The 19,702-nt window shown below is 38.5% G+C and overlaps 1 protein-coding gene across 3 annotated transcripts in view; it reads left to right on the top strand.

The window, feature by feature from the left end:
• Positions 1-19,702, top strand: part of EDIL3 (EGF like and discoidin domains 3) — a 238,130-nt gene that overhangs the window by 113,525 nt on the left and 104,903 nt on the right. For all 3 annotated transcript variants that reach the window (XM_021551870.3, XM_021551869.4, XM_085566626.1), the window contains one exon: positions 2,687-2,815. In XM_021551870.3, the coding sequence (XP_021407545.1) occupies positions 2,687-2,815 (129 nt within the window). The remainder of the gene's footprint in view (positions 1-2,686; positions 2,816-19,702) is intronic.

Genomic DNA, 19,702 nt, shown 5'->3' with positions numbered 1-19,702 from the left:
CAACACTCGTAATAGAAATGTGCACCTGCGTGGCTTCTCAATTTGCAATAACCACATGGGCAGCAATAACTGAGGAATATGTTCTGACATCCTCATCATTCAGTTAATTTTTATGCTTTGCAAATTAATACTTGCTTGGAGAGCGCGGTGTTCACTGGTGTGACGTCTGGATGAATGGAGCTGCTGCGAGAATCTTTCAAACCTCAGCTTGTAATTGAAAACATGAACAAGACAGGCACCCAGAAACGTTGAATTTACAGGTCTTTAAAGTCTAAATCATTCTATTAATTCATTTGTTGGTTCACTAAGGGGATTTGTCAGGTCACGGAGGGGCTGCAAAGCTGGGTCAGGCCCTGGGGGTGCTGTGACTGCAGCTGGACACAAGCCCAGGGTGCCCAGGAGGGCAAGAGGCTGATGGCCCCTGGGCCGTGCTGATTTATTGAAAAAATATGGATATTGATCTAGTACCAATATCCAAATGTGACGGATAAAAACTCTCTAACAGTTTAAAGTTAGAAAGTGTATGTTTAGTCGACGCCGGACAGCATGCGGGATAGCTCCCAAATCCACACCACACCTTCCAGGTGATTACAGAGTCTTTTTATCCATACAAGTATTTAATACACAAAATACAAATACATATTCATCATTTTGGTACATGCCATTCCCCACTTCATATGCTAATTACTCCAAAAGCTATTAAGCATGAGTGGTTTGTTCCTTGAAATGGGTCGGTGTCCCTTCCATGGGGAGGGGTCCCAAAATGAGGAAGTCAATGAAGTCTTCCTCGTTCTGACCTTTCTACCTTTCCAATGCAAACATGACAAATGATCTCTTGGTAGAACTCCCATTTTTTGTCTTCAGTTGGTTTCAGAACAGAGGAGGCCACAATTGTCTGATGTTCCTAAAAGCTCTTTGTCAGTTTGTGTATTCTTCATTATAAACCCAGCTAACTCAACATTGTGCTGACAGCAATCAATTATTAGTTAACTACTAACTCTTAACTTCATCAAGGCCTACTCATTTATTATTATTATTTTAATTAACTCTAGTAAGGCTTATTTCTAACTAAAATCTTAGCTGCTCTAAAATCTCTAAATTCCTTAAAATTTACGTTTCAGTGCCAGCCACAGGCAGTGACTGTTCCTGTGCTGGCACTGCTGAGGGACCACACCAGATCCTGGGGCACCTCTGGGCTACTCAAACAACAAATGGAGGGGCTGGAGCGTGGCCAGAGAGGGAACGGAGCTGGGAAAGGGCTGGAGAGGCTGAGGGAGCTGGGAAGGGGCTCAGCCTGGAGAAAAGGAGGCTCAGGGGTGACCTGGAGCTCTGCACAGCTCCTGACAGGAGGGGACAGCCGGGGGGTCGGGCTCTGCTCCAGGAACAGGGACAGGAGCAGAGGGAACGGCCTCAGGGCAGCTCAGGGTGGAACCAGCAGGAATTTCCCCATGGAAAGGGAGCTCAGGCCTTGGAAGTGCCCAGGGAGGGTTGGAGTGCCCATCCCTGGAGGTGTCCCAGCAATTCCTGGATGTTCTCTAGGCTGGGGACAAGGTGGGCAACAGGTACAGCTTGGACTTGATGGTTTTGGTGGTCTTTTCCAACCTCTGTGATTCTGGGATTCTGAAATTCGCAGCTCTCGTTGTCAGTAAATTATGCTCCAGATTTCTTTTCTCTTTTGTTTGCTTTGGGTATTTTTTTTTTTTTCAAGTGCAATTTAAAGTGAATGATTATGGCATTGCATTTCAAAAAAACAGTGGTTATCACCTTTCAGGGTACATGGCACAGGTTGCAAATAACATTATATTGAATTTACAAATCACAGACAAACTTGCACATGGGGCTTTCTAAACAATGTTTACCACTTCTTTAAAATGAGATTGGGAAAAAAATCATCAAAATAATGTTTTCTTCTGGTAGAAGTCATGCTGTGGGTAGTGTTAGTAAGACATTAAAATGTAAGTAGCTCTTTTCCAGTGCTGTTAAATAAGTAAACTCTAGACCTCAGGTCAAACAATTCCATTTTTCAAAGGTACTTAAAGTTATAGTAATTGCAATTCTAGCAGATCTCCGTGCTGACAATTTATGCATCCTAGCATGTGGCATGTTGGGGAAACAAAAATTTAGTCAGAAGAGATTTTTCAAATCATCTTCAGGTGTCTGCAGAGGCACTGAGTGGAAAAGAATAGTTGGTTTGGTAGCTGCTAACTACTGGCCCAGAGACTCACATTTCAGAAAGTCACCTGGAGCCATAGCAAAGATCTCCTCAGACTGCTAACTTGACATGTAGTGATCATTCAGGGACACTGTACATGTCACTCCGTGCATGATAGGCATGTTTGATTAATACCTATTCCCTCAGTGCTGCAAAAACTAGAATGCCTGTTATCTTTAACAGAAGAGCAAGATTTAGCCTCACTGTCTCCTGTCTTCTCCCACATTAAAAGCTAATGCCATGATTAATGAGTAGTGACATACTGCATATTTTTTTCTTGTTCATAAAAATCCGTGCTAGCAAGTTATCTGAAGTAAGTGAAGGGTGTATTTTACTGAGTTTGTGGAATATAAAGGCCTGCGTAAGGCATTTTATTTCCTTAATGAATGCTTATAAATGACTGAAATTATTGTGGTTGTTATTGTGGATGTGTACATACCTCTCTCTGTTTTTTTCTTTTCCCCCTTCTCTCAGGACCCTGCCTTCCCAATCCATGCCATAATGGTGGGATATGTGAAATTAGTGAAGCATACCGAGGCGACACATTCATAGGCTACGTTTGTAAATGTCCACAGGGATTTAATGGGATTCACTGCCAGCACAGTAAGTTCCACATGGTAAATTTTATTGTATTTATAGATAAGAGCCTTTTTATTGCCTGCACTGTTAAGGATTAATATCGGATCTGGTTTTCTGGAGTATATCAGACTCTGCCTTTATATTATGAGCAAGCTAATACCACAGAATGCTGCTGCTGCTGCCTTCAGAAAATGACCTGACTAGCAACACACTGGACACAACAGGACATGATTTTATATTCAGGTTTTAGACCATGGCAAGGACAAGGTAAATGTATTTTGCAGGGAATTAATGCAGAAGCGTATTTGAAATAGTAGGACTATCTTCTTATCTCAGTAGTGTTTATGGGTTTGCTTTGATTAATGCTAAAACAAAAAAAAAGGGAAAACCCTGACATTTCTGGATAAATATGTCTTCTACATCTTTCTTTACCTATGTCTTTATAAATAATGAAGAAATATTTTGAATCACAGTATCTAAGTTCAAAAGCAGAACCTCAAGACTTACATCATGTAAACTTAACCCTGCTTAAAATATAGTTTCTTGATCTCTTTCTAATTTTTGTAATTTATTTGGAGAGTATTTCCTATTTTCAGGTCAGATTTGGAACAGCAGGTCAGTATCTTCATCTTAGAGTGTGTTGTTAAGGAACTTACAATGAACCATGTGGGGATAGAAATTTTGGGTGTGCTGGATTTGGCTGGAACAGAGTTCAATGTCTTCACAGTAGCTGGTGTGGGCCCGTGTTTTGGATTTGTGCTGGAACCATCACTGATAATTCAGGGATATTTTAGTTACTGCTGGGTAGTCCTAATACAGAGTCAGGAGCTTTTCAACTTCTCACTCCACCCCACCAGCAATCAAAACCAATTAGTGAGGGATATTCATCTGCTAGTAGCTGAGCAGGTCTTGTGCTAAACTACAAATGTAGTCTGCATTTTCTGTTACTTTAATAGAAACTGGGGTTTTCTTCACATGCAAACCTCATTCAAAACACGTGCTGGCCAGAGGAGAAGCTCATGAGAGAAATTTTGGGGTTTCCATTTTATGCATGAATTGTTCTTAAACCAAGAGCAAGCAGCACAGCTCTTAAAATCTTATGCTATTGATGGATGTGGATGCCAGCTGTTGCAGAAGGTATAAAATTCAAGGAAATAGTCAAGAAACCAGTTCCACTAACTGCAATTAGTTCAGTCATTCAGATCACAGTGACTAAGCACTGAATCCAGCCTACCTGAATTAATTGCTCCATTTAGATACTTGTCTATAATTTGAAGTATCCAAGAACAATACAGTCCAGCTCAGCTAACATTTTCATGTTTGTTATGTCCCTTAAATACTCAGAGGAAAATGTCTCCAAAGAGTGGAAGTTGGATACTCAATTCCAGTAATTTTGGCAACACCCTCAGTTAATTTTGTGGGTGATGGGGGCAATGCCACTGATTTAATCTAGTGAAAATATTTAAACCATTTCCATCTCCGCCACTGGGAGCATGGAAATGAGTTTTTGCTGTCCAGCACGTGGATGAGCTCATGTAAAAACCCCATCACATGAACACCTGTGCTCAGGGATGCTCCATCATGGGACCTGTCACGTTGATGGCAAGACCTGGATGTTCCTCTGGCTCTGGTCCAGGGAGTTTTCCAGACACCTTCATCCCATCTGAGTTGCCAGAAACTGGTGCCTTGTAAAGGTAGAGCGGAGGTTGGACAGAGCTAAAGAATAAAGCAGGGATTTATTCAAAGGATCTCCTCCATGGATCCACCTTGGGCAGCACCAGAGCCCAGCCAGGGCTGCACCCAAATGAACCAAAATGGTCCCAAAATGAATCCAAGGTGAACCAAAATGGCCCCAAAATGCACGAGCGCTCCCGGGGGCTCTCCCTGGGATCAGTTCTGCTCCATTGGCACCTTGGAGTTCATTGTCCCATTCCAGCTCCAGCCCATCAGTCCCATCCTGCTTGTTTTTCTCTCTCCAGCCCACACTGTTTGTGCTCCTGGGCTGAGGTTTGGATCATTTGTCCTTGGTGCCCAGCTGGAGCAGGAATTGTTTTGTGTCCCTGCTCTGTGCAGAGAGCTCACTGTCCCCTAATAAGAAGCTCATAACTGCACACTAAAGCAGCACAGAATCTGAAAAATATGAAAGCTAAAACCTGAGGCATCAGCAAGGCACACAACATTTCTTCCATCAAATATAAAGGAGCTGACCTTTGTTAAAGAAATAAACAATATCACAAATTCTCATCAAGCAAAACACGTTGCTGAGCATGAGTTTTGGATGGAATGCCATCTTTTGTCACCTAATTAATGAGCAAGGAACATACAGCTGGTGCATTACAAAGTGATTCATCAGAGTTTTTTTGCTGGGTCCACATCATTCTTTTAAAAATATAAATGTATATAATGTTAGTTAATGATCCTGATAATCAGCAAAGAGTGTTTCTGTCAACTTCAAGACAAAAGTAGAGCTCTCACACAGCTGACCCAGGCTCACCCCAACCCCAGAAGGCAGTTGAAGTGTTTTGAGAAAAGACTAGTTTATGTAAAGAGTTATTATTTGGGGGAGAATGAGATTTAGTCCTTTTCTGATAATCTGATTTAGGATGGGATGATGATTCAGACACCCTATCCAGGTGTTCAGAGGGTCTCTGGGAATGGGAGCTGTGAGAAGCAGCCACAGAGCTCTCCGCAGTGGGGGAGAATTGTGGGATTTTCAGTGGAGGACTTAATTTAACATTTATATACAATATCACCTTAGCTCAATTCACAGCGTTCCTTTGACACAAATTCCTCTGCTTCATGAAGTTTAGCAATTCAATTCTGAACTCACTGTAAATCAAGTAAGAAGTCTGTCAAATTTTTCATAAAAAGATAAATTAAAATGACCTCATTGCAAGGCACGTCTCTTCTACACTGTCAAGAATTCCGAAAGCCACATTACGGTTCTCTTGTACAAAGCTCTTTATCTTGGATTTCTTTCATGTCTAATATTCTGTTGCCAAATCAATTAAGCCAGGTGATTGATTTTGCAGTCAAGATACATTCTCAAAGCTGTTATTTTATCATTCACATCAACAAACACCCTGTGAGTATTTCTGAGATTTGTTGACCTTTTGCCCATGTAAATAATTAGTATGTAAACTATAAAAGAGATCATTAGCAATTTTACTGACTGTATATTCTTGTTTTATTGAAAACTGATATTATTTGGCTGTCTGAAAAGATTCTGGTTACCCAGCAGAAAAAAAAAAAAAAAAAAAAAGAGTTTCCCATTTCAAAACTCATAAAGTACCCAAAACCAGGAAAGTCTGCCTCAGGTAGAGGCCTGGACTGGATTTTGCACTGATACCCACAGCAAATCTGTTCTTTAAATATTCCTCCATTATTTACTTATCTGGTTGGAATGAATATTTATTTCAAGGGCTCATCTGAAGCAAGGCTGGGAGAGCTGGGGGTGAAGAGAAGGCTCCAGGGAGAGCTCACAGCCCCTTCCAGGGCCTAATGGGGCTCCAGGAGAGATGGAGAAATCCCCAAGGCTGGGAGGCTGGAACTAGGTGATCTTTAAAGTCCCTTAAAGCCCAAGCCAGTTTGTGATTCTATATCAAAACAGCCTAGAAGAGGTCAGAATCCACAGAAATACCCCAAAAACTGAAATAGATAGCTTTTTTACCCAGAAGCCAGAGCCAAAAACAAACAAAAAAAAAAAAACAAACAAAAAATAACCAAAGGGAAAAAAACAAATAAACCAATCCAAAAAAAAAAAAAAACCCAAACCAAACCTCCCCAAAAAAATCCAAACCAAGCAGAAATAAGAAAATAAAAACACACAAAAAAACCCCGCAAAAAAATAAAAAAAACCCAAACCAAGTCAAAAACCAACCATAAAAAACCCCATACAAAAAAAAACACAAAAGAAAAAATAAGAGAAAGAAAATCCCCCGCAACACAAAAAAGCACAACAGAAAAATATATTCAGTATGTGTTGTTGTGATTATGAGATAGAGACTGCATGATGGAAAAAGTGGGAATTTGAGACATTAGACAAATACGTGTTGCTGGCTGCCACTCAAGTAGCTGAAAGGACAGAGATCCAACCAGGAAAATTCATGTTTCAAGCAATAAAGGGCTCAGATTTAAGGGTTTGATTTGCATGTGGGTTTATATTCTGAGGATCATTAACTCTGCCAGACATAACTAAAATCCTTGCACTCCAAGAATAAGGGTTATTAATGAAACACATTTAATAATGTAAGCAAGCCCTTCCCAGGGTTTTAGAGAGTTCTCTGCTTTCTTCTTCCACATCATGGATGGCCTGTGATATTCACATGTGCTACACAAATGTGTTGGGAACCTGCACAGGTTTTCCATTCTGCCTTGAGGCATCATCCCAGCTATCCATGGCACAGTGCCTTTTTCTAGTGGTGCCACAGCTGGAATGGCTATGGCCACACATTCCTGATGCATAGTCTCTACCAGCAAATTCCAGTGTACAGTCAAGAAATCTCCTGAGATGGAAGGGACCCATGATAATTATCAAGTCCAAAGCTTGATAAGCACAAACACCTCAAAATCCCACCCTCTGCATCCCTGGAGTGTTGTCAAAACTCTCCTGGAGCCATTCCCTGAGGAGCCTGGGCAGTGCCCAGCACCCTCGGGGGGAAGAACTTTCCCCTGAGATCCATCCCAAACCCCTGGCCCAGCTGCAGGGATTCCCTCAGGTGATTCGAGAGCCACAAGGAGCAGAGATCAGAGATCAGAGCTGCCCTTCCTCTTCCTCTTCCTCTGTGATGGGTCCTGCCCTCAGCCTCCTCTTCTCCAGCTGAGCACACCCCGTGCCCTCAGCGCTCCTCACACGGCCCCTCCACGTATTCACCATCCCCACGGGCTCCTCAGTGGCATTTTGACATTGCCCTGCCCAGAGCTGCACACAAAATTCCAGCTGAGCCCCCCGGCCCAGGGCAGAGCGGGACAATCCCTCCCTGGCCCGGCCGGCCATGCTGGGCCGGAGCCCCCGGGACAGGGATGTCCCTCCTGGCTCCGGGCGCTGCCGCTGACCGCCGTGTTTCCAGGCTTTTGCACAAATTCGCATGGCAGTTTTTGCTGGAAAATGAAAGAAGGGAAACAAGTTCAGTTATCGGGGCTTGTTTTTATACTACAGACCCAGTGAGAAGTTTGGAGAATTCCAAGGAATACATTCAGTAGTGTAGCTACTCTTTTGAAATTATAGGCAGTATTTTTCCATGCCCCCAGGACAGGGATGTCCCTCCTGGCTCCAGGGCACTGCCTCTGACCTTTGTGTTTCCAGGTTTTTTATGAGACTGCTGGGTTTCGTTCTTTGAGCTTTTATCAAGCATCAACCTCATTACATGGGTGAGACAATAGGAAGATGGCAAAGCTCACCTACAGCCAGTAGAAGCCAAAGATGTCTTTGTAAAAGAGCATTCTAAAAACTTTCCAGCCAATAGAATAATGCTAAAGCTTACAGACAATTGTTGTAATCACTCACTACAAGCACATGTACACCTGCTTCACACAATGCTTGTTTTTTTCTATTAACAATACACAGTACACCATTTTTAAGCTTAAAACCTTCTGCTAAGCATATTTTCTGCAGTCTTAAATTCTATCTTAGCCAAGTCTAAAGCTCAAGCTATTGTTTCATGTCCTTGCTGTACCACTGTAACTTTTTCTACTCTCAAACTTTGCAGTTGCAGAGTTCTCTGTTTTTTTCTGGTTTTTTTCTGTTTTTTTTGTTCACAGCTTTCTGGAAATCATCTTACCTTTACTATTTCCCACAGCCAAGACCTTTCCCTGGCACTGCTTTCCAGCCTCTCATTCCCCAGTCTGTCTGTGCATCCAAAGTTACCCCATCCCAGGGGCACAGTCACAGTGAGTTTTCCAGCTAGCAGAAGGAATTACTGCGAGGGGTTGCAGAACAGCTGCCCTGTTTTGAAGACTAAAACCATTTTTTTTTTTTTGCACAGATGCAGGTTGCTGCAAGCCAGCCATCCCAAGAGCCAAGTGGGCAAATTTAATGTACCAGTGCGCATGCAGTTGCACCACACCAGATTTTCATCCCATGTTCCTCCTGACACACACAAACTATGGTTCCTCCTTTGGAAAAAAATATCTGTTTGGGCTGTTCTAAAATTTAACACATTGCTCCTTTTTATTCTGGGGGGAGGAAGGGAGGGGTTATTTTTCATAAAAATTAACCCTGTGAATAGTTTTAACAAATTATACTGCCAACAAGATACTTACTGGTATAGTAATGAACTCCATAGTACAGTAGCCTGCTACATGTGTTAAGTATTCCTTGTGCCTCTAAACATTGTATACCTGAAATTTGAAAACCATTCCTGTGTTTGACCAGTAGCTTGGACAAGAAAGGAAGAAGGAAGGTTGTGAATCTTCCAGGCTTTACCTCAATTAAAATGTGAAATAAAGTGGGTAATTTGAGAGACATCTAAGAGACATCACTAATAAAGAATATAAAAAACAACCACTGAAGGCTATTGGAAGAAAAGTCAGTAAAATGCTCCCAAAATTGAAGCTGTGTCAGGGGACTGAAGGAAATGGCAGAACCAACATTTGTGGGAGCCCCTGTTAGTTTTGTCCCACCCACAGAATTCCAGGGAAGCTTGTGAGGGGACTGGGAAAAGAAATTCTCTAGAGAGGTGAAAAATGACAAATTTGTCAGCTGAAAATGGAGGGTGTTTTGCTGATGGATCCTCCTACAACAAATGTGTGGTTAGACTGGACAATAGGGACACCAATTTTGGGACAATTGGAAGATGTTTTCTTTCCTTAAGTCAAATAAATTTTGTGGTTAAAGCAGTAGGTAAATGAGCTGAGGCCTGCCCCTACTTGAAGATTTTATTTGACTCAGTAAAAGCCAGAGATTGCCTTAAAGTCCCAGGTAGGAAGTATAATATCCACACCAATTTTGTTTCACTCTTAGAATTTGCTTGTATAGCATTGTTTATTCTTTTTATGCATATGCACTTCAAATAGTTTTTTTTCTTGTTGAGTTATTGATCTTAGCAATTTCTTCATACATAACATTGAGTTTCAAAGTCTAATTTTGCTGTATATTGAAAAAATAAAATCCCTTTTCAATTTCAAACCTGCTGTCTTTCAGCATCTTTTAGATGTTTCATCCTTTGTCTATTACAAGACTAGAAGAAAAGCAGATTTTGAATGACTTGTGTACACCACTTGTTACTTTGCAGACATTTGTTATGCAGCCTCTTGCTTTTCCTGCGCAGCCAGTTAAAATATTTGGATTTTCTGTGCAGTGTCTTGTTTTTTCTTGCACTTTTACATTGTCTCTCAGTGGCCTTCTCAAAACCCTCTTTGTTCTGTGGTGTATTTTACAGCAACAGCGACTTATAGTAAAGAGAAACCTGTAAGGTTTACTTGCCAGAAATTCCTTACATTCTGTATTCTTTAGGCAGCATTTTGTTGTTAAATTACCTTCTGATTTTTTTCCCCCTGTTTTAACCAGAACTGGGTATGGAGCTGAGGTTTTCTTAAGCAGGCCTTGGTAATGGCTGAATTTCTTTCATAAAGTGCCATAGTGGGAGGAAATAGATCTTACTGATTGCTTTGGGGTTTTATGGCAATATTAAACAGAGGGGCTGGGTTCTTTCCAGCCTAGGCACTGACTGAATTACATAATGAATGGTGCTTTTAAGAAGATGTGTGTTTCTATGGTGTAAAAGTCACTTAGGCTACCAATAGCCATTGTAAACTTTTTTTTGTAGGTGGGTAAATCTGTCTTCCTCTAATTGGTGTCTTTCTTAAGGAGTATTTTTTTTTTGTTTGAGGGCTTTTTGTTGTTTTTTTTTTTAATGGTGGAAAGAAATTAATGTTCCAAAAATGCAGGAATTGCTGTTTGATTGCAGAAGAGATTAAATTTGTTCATGTTTTGCATTAAAAATATAGGACATGGAGATGTTTTATACATAGTTTCTCTTTATATATGAATTAAAAATAAAATGTACTGAATGAAAGGAGTTTAAATTTGAGAATAGTTATCCATTGTAATGTCTACATCATATATTCCTCTTTTTATAATGGAAATTTTATAACAGATAATAACTGAGTCCCATGGAAGAGCTGATGAACCACAGCAGGAAGGTGTACGGTTAGAGGAAGAACACATGCTAACTTTAGCTGGACAAAGCATCTATTTTCCTTTTTTTGCCCACTTTTTCTGCCCATTTAGGTAGACACAGCAACCCACAAGTCAATTTCAGCCACTATGATGGTTTGCTGTTGACACAGTCACCTGAAGTTTTAAAAGAACTGCATTCAGTCTTTGTTGCACCAGTAACTTTCTGAAAGATGCACCAGCACATTCCTTTGAGGAAGATAAAGAAATAAATGAAATCTTGAAATGAAATCTGATTGTTTAATGAGACAGCACTTACCACTTAGAATTTTGTCACACAGAGATCTGGTCCAGAAGCAGCAGATAGGACAAAAACAAACAAACAAACAAACAAACAAACAAAAAACAGATTAATTCTGTAATTCAGATATTTTTCTTGGTTTTATCATTCTGCTCCTGTAAGAGCTAATGTGCTCAGCCATCTGCATGTGTAGGTGTGTCAGGGATGCAGAATTAAATTATTGTATTTGTGTTTGGAACTCGTGCTGGCTCATGACTGTGCAGTCCCCTATTACTATAAAAAAATATTGGTACTGCTCATTGAACTACTGAAAATTTTATGAGTGCCTTTATTGTTTCAAAACTGAACAATTTGCATGGCAGTTTTAGCTGAAAAATGAAAGAAGGAAAACTAATTCAGTTATCGGGGCTTGTTTTTATACTACAAACCCAGTGAGAAGTTTGGAGAAGTCAAAGAACTTGGAAGATCCTGGAGTATATTCAGTAGTCTAGTTACTCTTTTGAAATTATAAGCAGTATTTTTCCATGTGGTTACACTTTTGAGAACAAGTGTTGTACTGAGGAAAAGAAGAATATTGCACCAGACTCATTGCCTGTGCAAGAAAACTTGAAAAATCAGTATTTCTGCTTGAAGCTCAGTATAATGATAAAATAGTCTAATGGCAGAAACCAGTCTGCATCACAAATTAATCCCTTTGTATTCGTAAAATATCTCAAGCAAAACCCACGATGCTGTCACATTTTCATATGAATACCCAGGATATTCATGTAGTTTGCATTTATTCTGCACTTATTCTTAAGTAACATACAATTATTTCTGTAGATCACCTTTAGTTTGAGTCAGGAGTGTCTTTTTAAAGAAAATCTCTTGATCATCTCTACTTGTCATGTTTTGCTTTGTGTGACAGCAGGCTGAGAGCACAACAACTGGATCCCTGTGAGATTAAAATAATCTAAAAGAAAATAGCCCAGCAGTCTGAAATTCCTGGGATTTGACATTCTGGGGATTTGTACAGAGGAAACATGCCCGAGACCTGTGTAGGGATGTGCAGACATTGTGTTCTCAGCTCTGTGGGTTTCACTCTGCACATAAAATTCTGCAATGCCATGCATATTACAGTTGTAGGCATAACCTCTACTTTTCTCAAAGTACACTGAAAACTATAAATAGAATTTATCTTCCTTTTGTTATCATGTGCTCAGCGTCTGATATCATGAGACACACGTGGCTTTCTGTCAGTCACGCTTGAGATTTGTTTGGTCCTCTGGTGGGATGATTGGATTCTGCCAAAAATAATGATGCCCACCCTCACTGAGAATTTATCCCCATCAGAATTCTGTTTGAATCAGCACACCAGGACTGCCTGGAAGTGCACAAACTAACTGCACTAAGGGACTTTCAGTGGGATCAGGTCACAGAATGTGGCCAGTGCTAGGTCCTGGAGAAGTGAGGAGATGGGAACATGCAGAGGGACATGAATGGCTGCGTTAATTGTGGCTGCTCCTGGATCCCTGGAAATCTCCAAGGCTAGGCTGGACAGAGTTTGGAGCAGCTTGGAATAGTGGAAGGTGTCCCTGCCCATGGCAGGGGGTTGGAATTAGATATCTTTAAAGCCCCTTCCAACCCAAACCATTCTGGGCTTCTATAAAAGGTGAAACCACCAGCTCTGTGTTACCAATAAGTTCAATTCAGGAATTACATTCAAGAATTGCCTTGTTGCAACAAAACATTAACAGTGAATTGATGCTCCCTGGTCCAGATGTGTGGTATTGCATCATAAAAGAGTATTTAAAATGTTGTTTACCTGCAAATAATAGGTAACTTTTGTAATCTTGTCAGATCTCATTTTGGCCTCCCCACAAGTCAGTAAGGTGGCATCTGCCTCTGAAAATGTATTCTGTGTGATCCTTTCATGTCCCTAGCAGAGCTGTTTATGCATGCAGTCATGATTCTCATGCAGTTTTTGCAGTTTACTTAAAAGCAACATTCTTTTCCATACCAGCAGTTGTCACTGTTGAAAAGAAATTAATCTACTCCCTTCTCATCCTCTCCAATTTCTGTCACTAAATATTTAAGAGAGCTTCAGAATAGTTCTGCATAAGACATACACCAAAATTTTTGCATGTATTCAAAAGTTTTGAATAATTCTGCAGAAGACATACAGCAAAATTAGGATGACAGTGCAAGGCGAAGAGAGCCTTTGCCCAAATGCAAAATTAGGAGTTTAAAATGCTAATTTCTGACTTCCTTATGTCAATGCTCATAATGGAGAGAGAGTGTCTTCCTTTTCTCAGCAAAACTAGAGATTTTTGCAGGAACTGTAGCACCCACAGCATTAGGTTATGGTACAGATTTTATGCACAGAATGGAAGGCAATATTTTGCTTTCTGAACCAGAGATTCATTGATGATGTGCTGCATCTTTTGTGGGGAGGGAGATGGGGTTTTCCTTGTCACCTCTGCAGAGGAGGCAAGGAAATCACCACAGACCAAAAGGCAGAATTGGTGATGGGTGTTTCCGTCCTTGGTGACATTCACCAACTTGCAGTTGTAGATTAAATACAAGATCCATTAACAGTAAAGCATACGTATATTTATGAGCAGCTAAGAGTTCTGAATTTGAAAACTATCATCAAAAAGCTGAAATTATCTCCATGCAGCACATACGTGTGCACTTGTAAAATTGCCTCAGACAAATTTTTTTGATTGTTTAAATGAGATTTATACAGATTCGCCATAAATGAGTACAGCTCACCCTGATACATCGAATAAAGACATGTGAAGAAAAAAACATAATTATCTGGCTTTCTCATTTTAGAACATCCATCTTTGTATCTTCCAGGACTTTTTTGTCTAGTGACATTTTTAAAAACCTGTGCCATAGCCATGCTCACATAAAAACAATGCAACCATACCCTCACTCTATTCTGAAATGCATTAACAACTGCATTTTGAAGGGATACAATTTTTCTGGGATGTATGAAAGGAAATAGTGCTAATTTAGTGATTTGGGTTCAAACTCATTGTGAAAATAATTTTATTTATTGCCACATTACAACCTACATTCTTTTAGCAAATCATCAAGTTGCTCCAATGCTGCATAATTTAACTTACTCCTGAAGTTGAGATTTTTGGAGCATTGTTTGTCATAAAAAATTATTCACTAGTTGAATCACTTTTTAATAAGATTTTTTTTTTTGTCTTTTCCAAACTACAGTTTAAATTATTTGTAAAATGCTTATTATATAAATAGCCAATTATTTTAATAAGGTTCATTGGAAACACCAGGAATAGTTGCCCTGAAGATGTACTTCTACAGTGTAAAATTAAATGGTAAGTTACTTAATGGGACGAAGGTTTTCGTGCCAGTATTCATTAAAAGTAATTAAAAATGAAAAATCTGCTTCAATACATATTAAAACTTTTAAAGTACCAACTGCTTTAAAACTAATAAGGAACATCCTGGCTGGGCTATCACAAAATTCCATTAAACTAAAATTACCTCAGATGAAAAGCCATTAAATAGGCATTTAAACAGGTAAATAGAAGATCAGGAAATAACTGACTAGTCCAGTGTTGGAAGTATGACTCCACAGAGAACACTGTAATAACTTTTCAGTGGCTATAAGGAAAAAATAAGTATTTTGCATAACAGAGATTAGGTACCTATGCAGAGTATAATTTCACTGCATGGCCTATTTTATGAGAGTTCTCAAAATTGAAATAGGGATGAAAAAGCATCTAAAAATACACAAAAAAAATCTTGTTAACAGCACAAGATGTATCACTACTGTGGCAATGATACTTGTAGAGCCCTGTCTAACACTAAATCCTTTGAAGTAGACAATTTAAAGTGGAAATGTATTCTGAAATGCACTTAATTGTCTCTTTTCCCTGATTATTTTTTTTAATTATTATTTGCCAGTAGTTTTACATTTAATCCAAGCATTCTGATACCGGTGAGTATAGTTACTATTGTGTGGAAATGAAGTCACTTCAAAACTTTAAATTTAATTTTGAATTTTTTTTAAGTGAGGGTAGCTTAGGGTCAAGTGCCACTACAGAATGCAAAGAAAAGTAGGAAAATGCTATAAATAACGAATCAATTTTAAACTGGATTTCTAAATACATGCCACTATTCATTTCACTGCTGCTATCACAGAATAACTATAGTTATAAAATTGAACAGAAGTGTAAACTGTAGGTGGAAAAGATAAAAAAATTAACTGGTGGAGAAAGAAATTAGTCATCATAAAAAGTGCTGGTTTGTCTAAATTAAGGATTTTACTTACCATACCAAATTTAAGAAGGCATTAATTAAAATAAAACTTTAAAATAGTCTCTACTTTTCTTTTTCTCAGAAGCTGGATTTTTTTTTTTTTTGCAAATCAAAGTGAAGAGGATCATACTGTATATTGAAATTTTCCTGAAACAAATTGACCTAGATTGTTACCAGGTAGCATGAAATCTTTTCTTTTTTTTAATATATATATATATATATATATATATATATATATATATATATATAGTAAGAAGTCTAGTTACAAAAGTATATTTAAAAACATGTAAACTAGAATTTTTAAAGAAGCCTAAGGAGAGATAAAATTGCTCTGGAAAAAAAGAATGTAAGGATGGTTGAGAAGCAGTTTCTGAAGGAGTTCTGGACAGGAACTCCAGGATAATATAATGTAAAATATTTGTAGTGAATGCCTCAGGAAGAATCCTAACAGACAGCCCTGTGGTGGATTATCCTGGAGGACATTTACCACAGCACCTTGTACCAAAAACAGGAGGAGGAAAACTTTATCTGGAATTAGGAGAGCAGGGGAAATACAACGCTTAACCTCTAAGGGTGGGGGAGCAAGGTTTGTACTTTTTTAGTCTGCAGTGTAAAGCAGTTTTCCTCTCTTTCTGAAGATCAGATAATCAGGATATCTGAATAGTGGATCCCTTCAGCGTGACACATAACACTTGAAGTTCCCTGCAGGTTCTTTTGGCACAGTGTTTTTAGAGCCTTCTGTGGTTAGCAAACTGGCTTTGAAAAATCTGAGTTTTAACAGATGCCTGTGGAACGTCAATGCATCCAATTCAGATTTAATAATATATACTAAATTGCTGTATTTCACAGGGATTATGCCACACTATTTTTAAAAAAAGTCTCACACCAGTGTTGAGCCAAACACGTGCTAGTGCTTGTTTTTGCATAATCCTAATTAAGTCAAGGATCAGTTATAGCTGAAGTTACAGTTTATCTGTTTACATAAATTACAAACAAACATTCATTTGGAACATGTTAGAGACCTCCTTAAACCTCTAATTAAGCTTATTAAAATAAGTCATTATCATGACAATTATATATATATTCCTTATCTTTAGCCAAATATTGAAGGTCATCCACATGTGCTTTTTCTGATGCATTTTCATGCTGTTCAAAAACATTTATTTACTTATTTATTAGCTTTCTAGAGGGAAAAAAAAACCAAACCAGCAAGTTAACCTAATTTAGGAAATCTTTACAGTTTAGGCTTGTTTTTATAAACTGTATGAATATGAGGAAGAATGCTTTGATTTGGGTTTTTTGGTGGTAAATATTTTAACAAAAATGTCATGCTATTAAAGATGTGCCTTTCTGTATGTGAATTGCTGTAATCCTTCAAATTTTATCATGTCACTGAGTAGCTCACTGTTAAGATAATTTTATTAAATTTCAGTTTCTCATGAACCAGATTATTTACCAAACAAAACCAGTATAATTTCATTCTTTACGATGGAGCTTTGCCATTTAGCATTTCTTAAAATATTTGGCGCTTGAGTAACTTGGTGCAAATAGAAAAAGAGTATGTAAGCTGAGTTTCATGATACTAGGAAATTCATAATAAAAAGTTTGACCATCTGAAAACTCAAGCTTAAACAATAACAAGGTACTACATAATTCTGCAAGCAAGATCACACATTTTGTGTGATCTTATTGATGTGGTATTGACTTGTGTAATTAAATCTTTCTGGATCAATGTACACTAAGGAAAAGACATCTAGAATGAATTTTTAAAATCTATAAAGAACCATCAAGCAACTACAAGAACAGCTTAGCTTAAACACCAACTTAAAGATAATTATTCCATATTATCTTTTTGTCCACATTATGCCATATCAGCTTCCAAAAGTAAAGATATTTCAACATTTTGTCAGCTCTACAAAAATTTTATTTTAAAGTACAATGGTGTAAGGATGTAACTGGGGTTTTCTTTAAAAATATTGAAATCTGGGGCACAGGAGGGAGTGTGAAGTTACTCAGATTGGGAGTTGATCTTTATCCACTGTATGGCTGTGGCCCTTCCCAGAAGCCAATTAAGCAACAGATATAGCTAGGAGATTTTTTTTTTGTTGTTGTTGTTCCTAAATTATACTAAATTTTATCCTAAATTGACTTTGTTATGGGGAAGAAAAATATTTGCAATATTAGTAAAGAATAACTGGATTTTGTTAGACCAGTTCTCCTAGTGAAGGCCACAAGGCTTCCAGTGAAGGCTCTTAAACATAAATGTTGTTTCTGTGATGGGCCAACCACTTTACCAAGATAGAAGATTGATTTTAAAACATGACTTAAGGTTGAGATGAGCAGCCCGAGTGTGATCCAGAAGGCAACATGAGAACAAAATCAAAATATAAGGAAGGAATGTTCTGGTCAGCAGGAGAGAGCTTCAGGAAGCCTGCATGGCAAAAGGCAGTCCTGGACCAGAAACAAGGGCTCAGGTGGCAGGAACCAGGAATTTGGGCTGTGAAAAGAACAAACAGGCAGGAGACAGGAACAAGACACTGATGTGAGCTCACAGGCAAAGCACAAGGTGTGTTGGCCAAAAAAAATGCAGTTAAATTGAGCTTATTGGTCCCTTCTTCAGAAAAAGACAGGCTTATACCAAGCAGCTTGCTGAAGGACTCAAATAGCTTTATGCAAGAGTTAAATATTTTATTATGACAGCTGCATAATTTAAATACCCATTTCATGGGGTGGGAGGCAATTTTTCAGGAAAGCATGTGTGACTATAGGTAGAACCAAAAATGGGGGCTAGGCATTTTTAATTATGTTACATTTACAAGTACCAGTTTTTATTAATGTTTTATTAAATACTTAGAGGATTAAATAAGTGTATATATATATATATATATATATATATATATATATATATATATATATATATAAAATCCATCAAAGGAAGACAAAAGGAAGACAGAAATCCGCCCCTTGATGGTTTTCCAAGTCACTGTGTGACACAGCCAAGTTCTCTATTACCTTCCTAATTTCTGACAATGTAGTTTTGTTCCAGGGTTCACCACAACTGTGCTTCAAACACTAGTATGCTTAATAACTTTGTGATTATGGATTGATATTAGGAGATAGGAAATGTAAATGTAACCATCTGCAGCACAAAAAGAAACCTTAGCATAGCCTTTACTTCCTAATCAATTCTCTCAGCCCTTCAAGCTATTTCTTTCAAGAAACAATATGTTAGCAGAAAATTTCAGTTTCCCTGTTCCTGCAGCACCTTGAATTTCAGAATCCCTCTTCAGGGAAATCATGAGAGGTTGGGCATTTGGGTTTTTTGAGGCTGGGGCGTTTTGGGATGGTTTTGTTTGAGTTTTTAATTTTGTTTGGTTTGGGTTGGGGGTATTTTTGTTCTCTGCTTTCTTTTGCTTCTTGGGTATTGCAGTTCCACTTGGTTTCCTTTAATTTTATTTATTGTTCCTTGTTTGTTGTTTTTTCATCTAACTGGACACTATCTAGAGATCCAGACTTTCCCTCTGCTTTTTGATGAGTCCTTTTCACTCAGTGTTTATCGGTTTTACCACCTCCCTCTGTGAGGAACTCAGATTTCTCTGGCAGCATCCAGGTCTCTGTGTTTTATTTTTTGCAAAGCAAAAGGATCTTCCTTGAGGCTAAGGCCTAACCTTACCTGAAAAATCATGAGCATCCTGCAGTGATTTCACTGTGCATTATTAATTTACATCAAAAGAAAACCTTTATCCTTCTTATGTAGGTAGGTTATGTGGTCAATGAAGAATTAGAAGCTGATAACAGAAAGAGATTTTTCTGTATGAGTCTTTAGTGCCTGTAGGAGCAATTACTCAAGAAACTCTAATATTTTAAAATTGCTAGTGAAATTTGCTTCTTGTCATGATAACATAACAAAGTTCACGTTTTTCAGAAGGAAGGAACACACCAGCTGGTGTGAAGTGTGGTATCAGAATTGGCACATCTGGGAATTTGAACAAAATCTCACCACAATTCATAGGAACCATCCTTAATTAATCATCACCTGCATGTTCAGTCAAATGAAATAATTACAGGAAAATCTATAATTCTGTAGAAATTATTATTTAACCCATATTCAAGAATTTTTTTCAGTCTTTAACATGGTTTAGTTGACTTTCTTTTCAACTCAGCGCATCAGACATGATGCAATGACCAATCTTTCCCCATTCGTTCATCAAATATG

Source organism: Lonchura striata, chromosome Z (genome assembly GCF_050655825.1).
Source record: "Lonchura striata isolate lonStrDom1 chromosome Z, ASM5065582v1, whole genome shotgun sequence".
NCBI lineage: Eukaryota > Metazoa > Chordata > Aves > Passeriformes > Estrildidae > Lonchura > Lonchura striata.
Note: the sequence above shows the minus strand (reverse complement) of the source record. Positions and strands in the feature narration are given on the sequence as shown.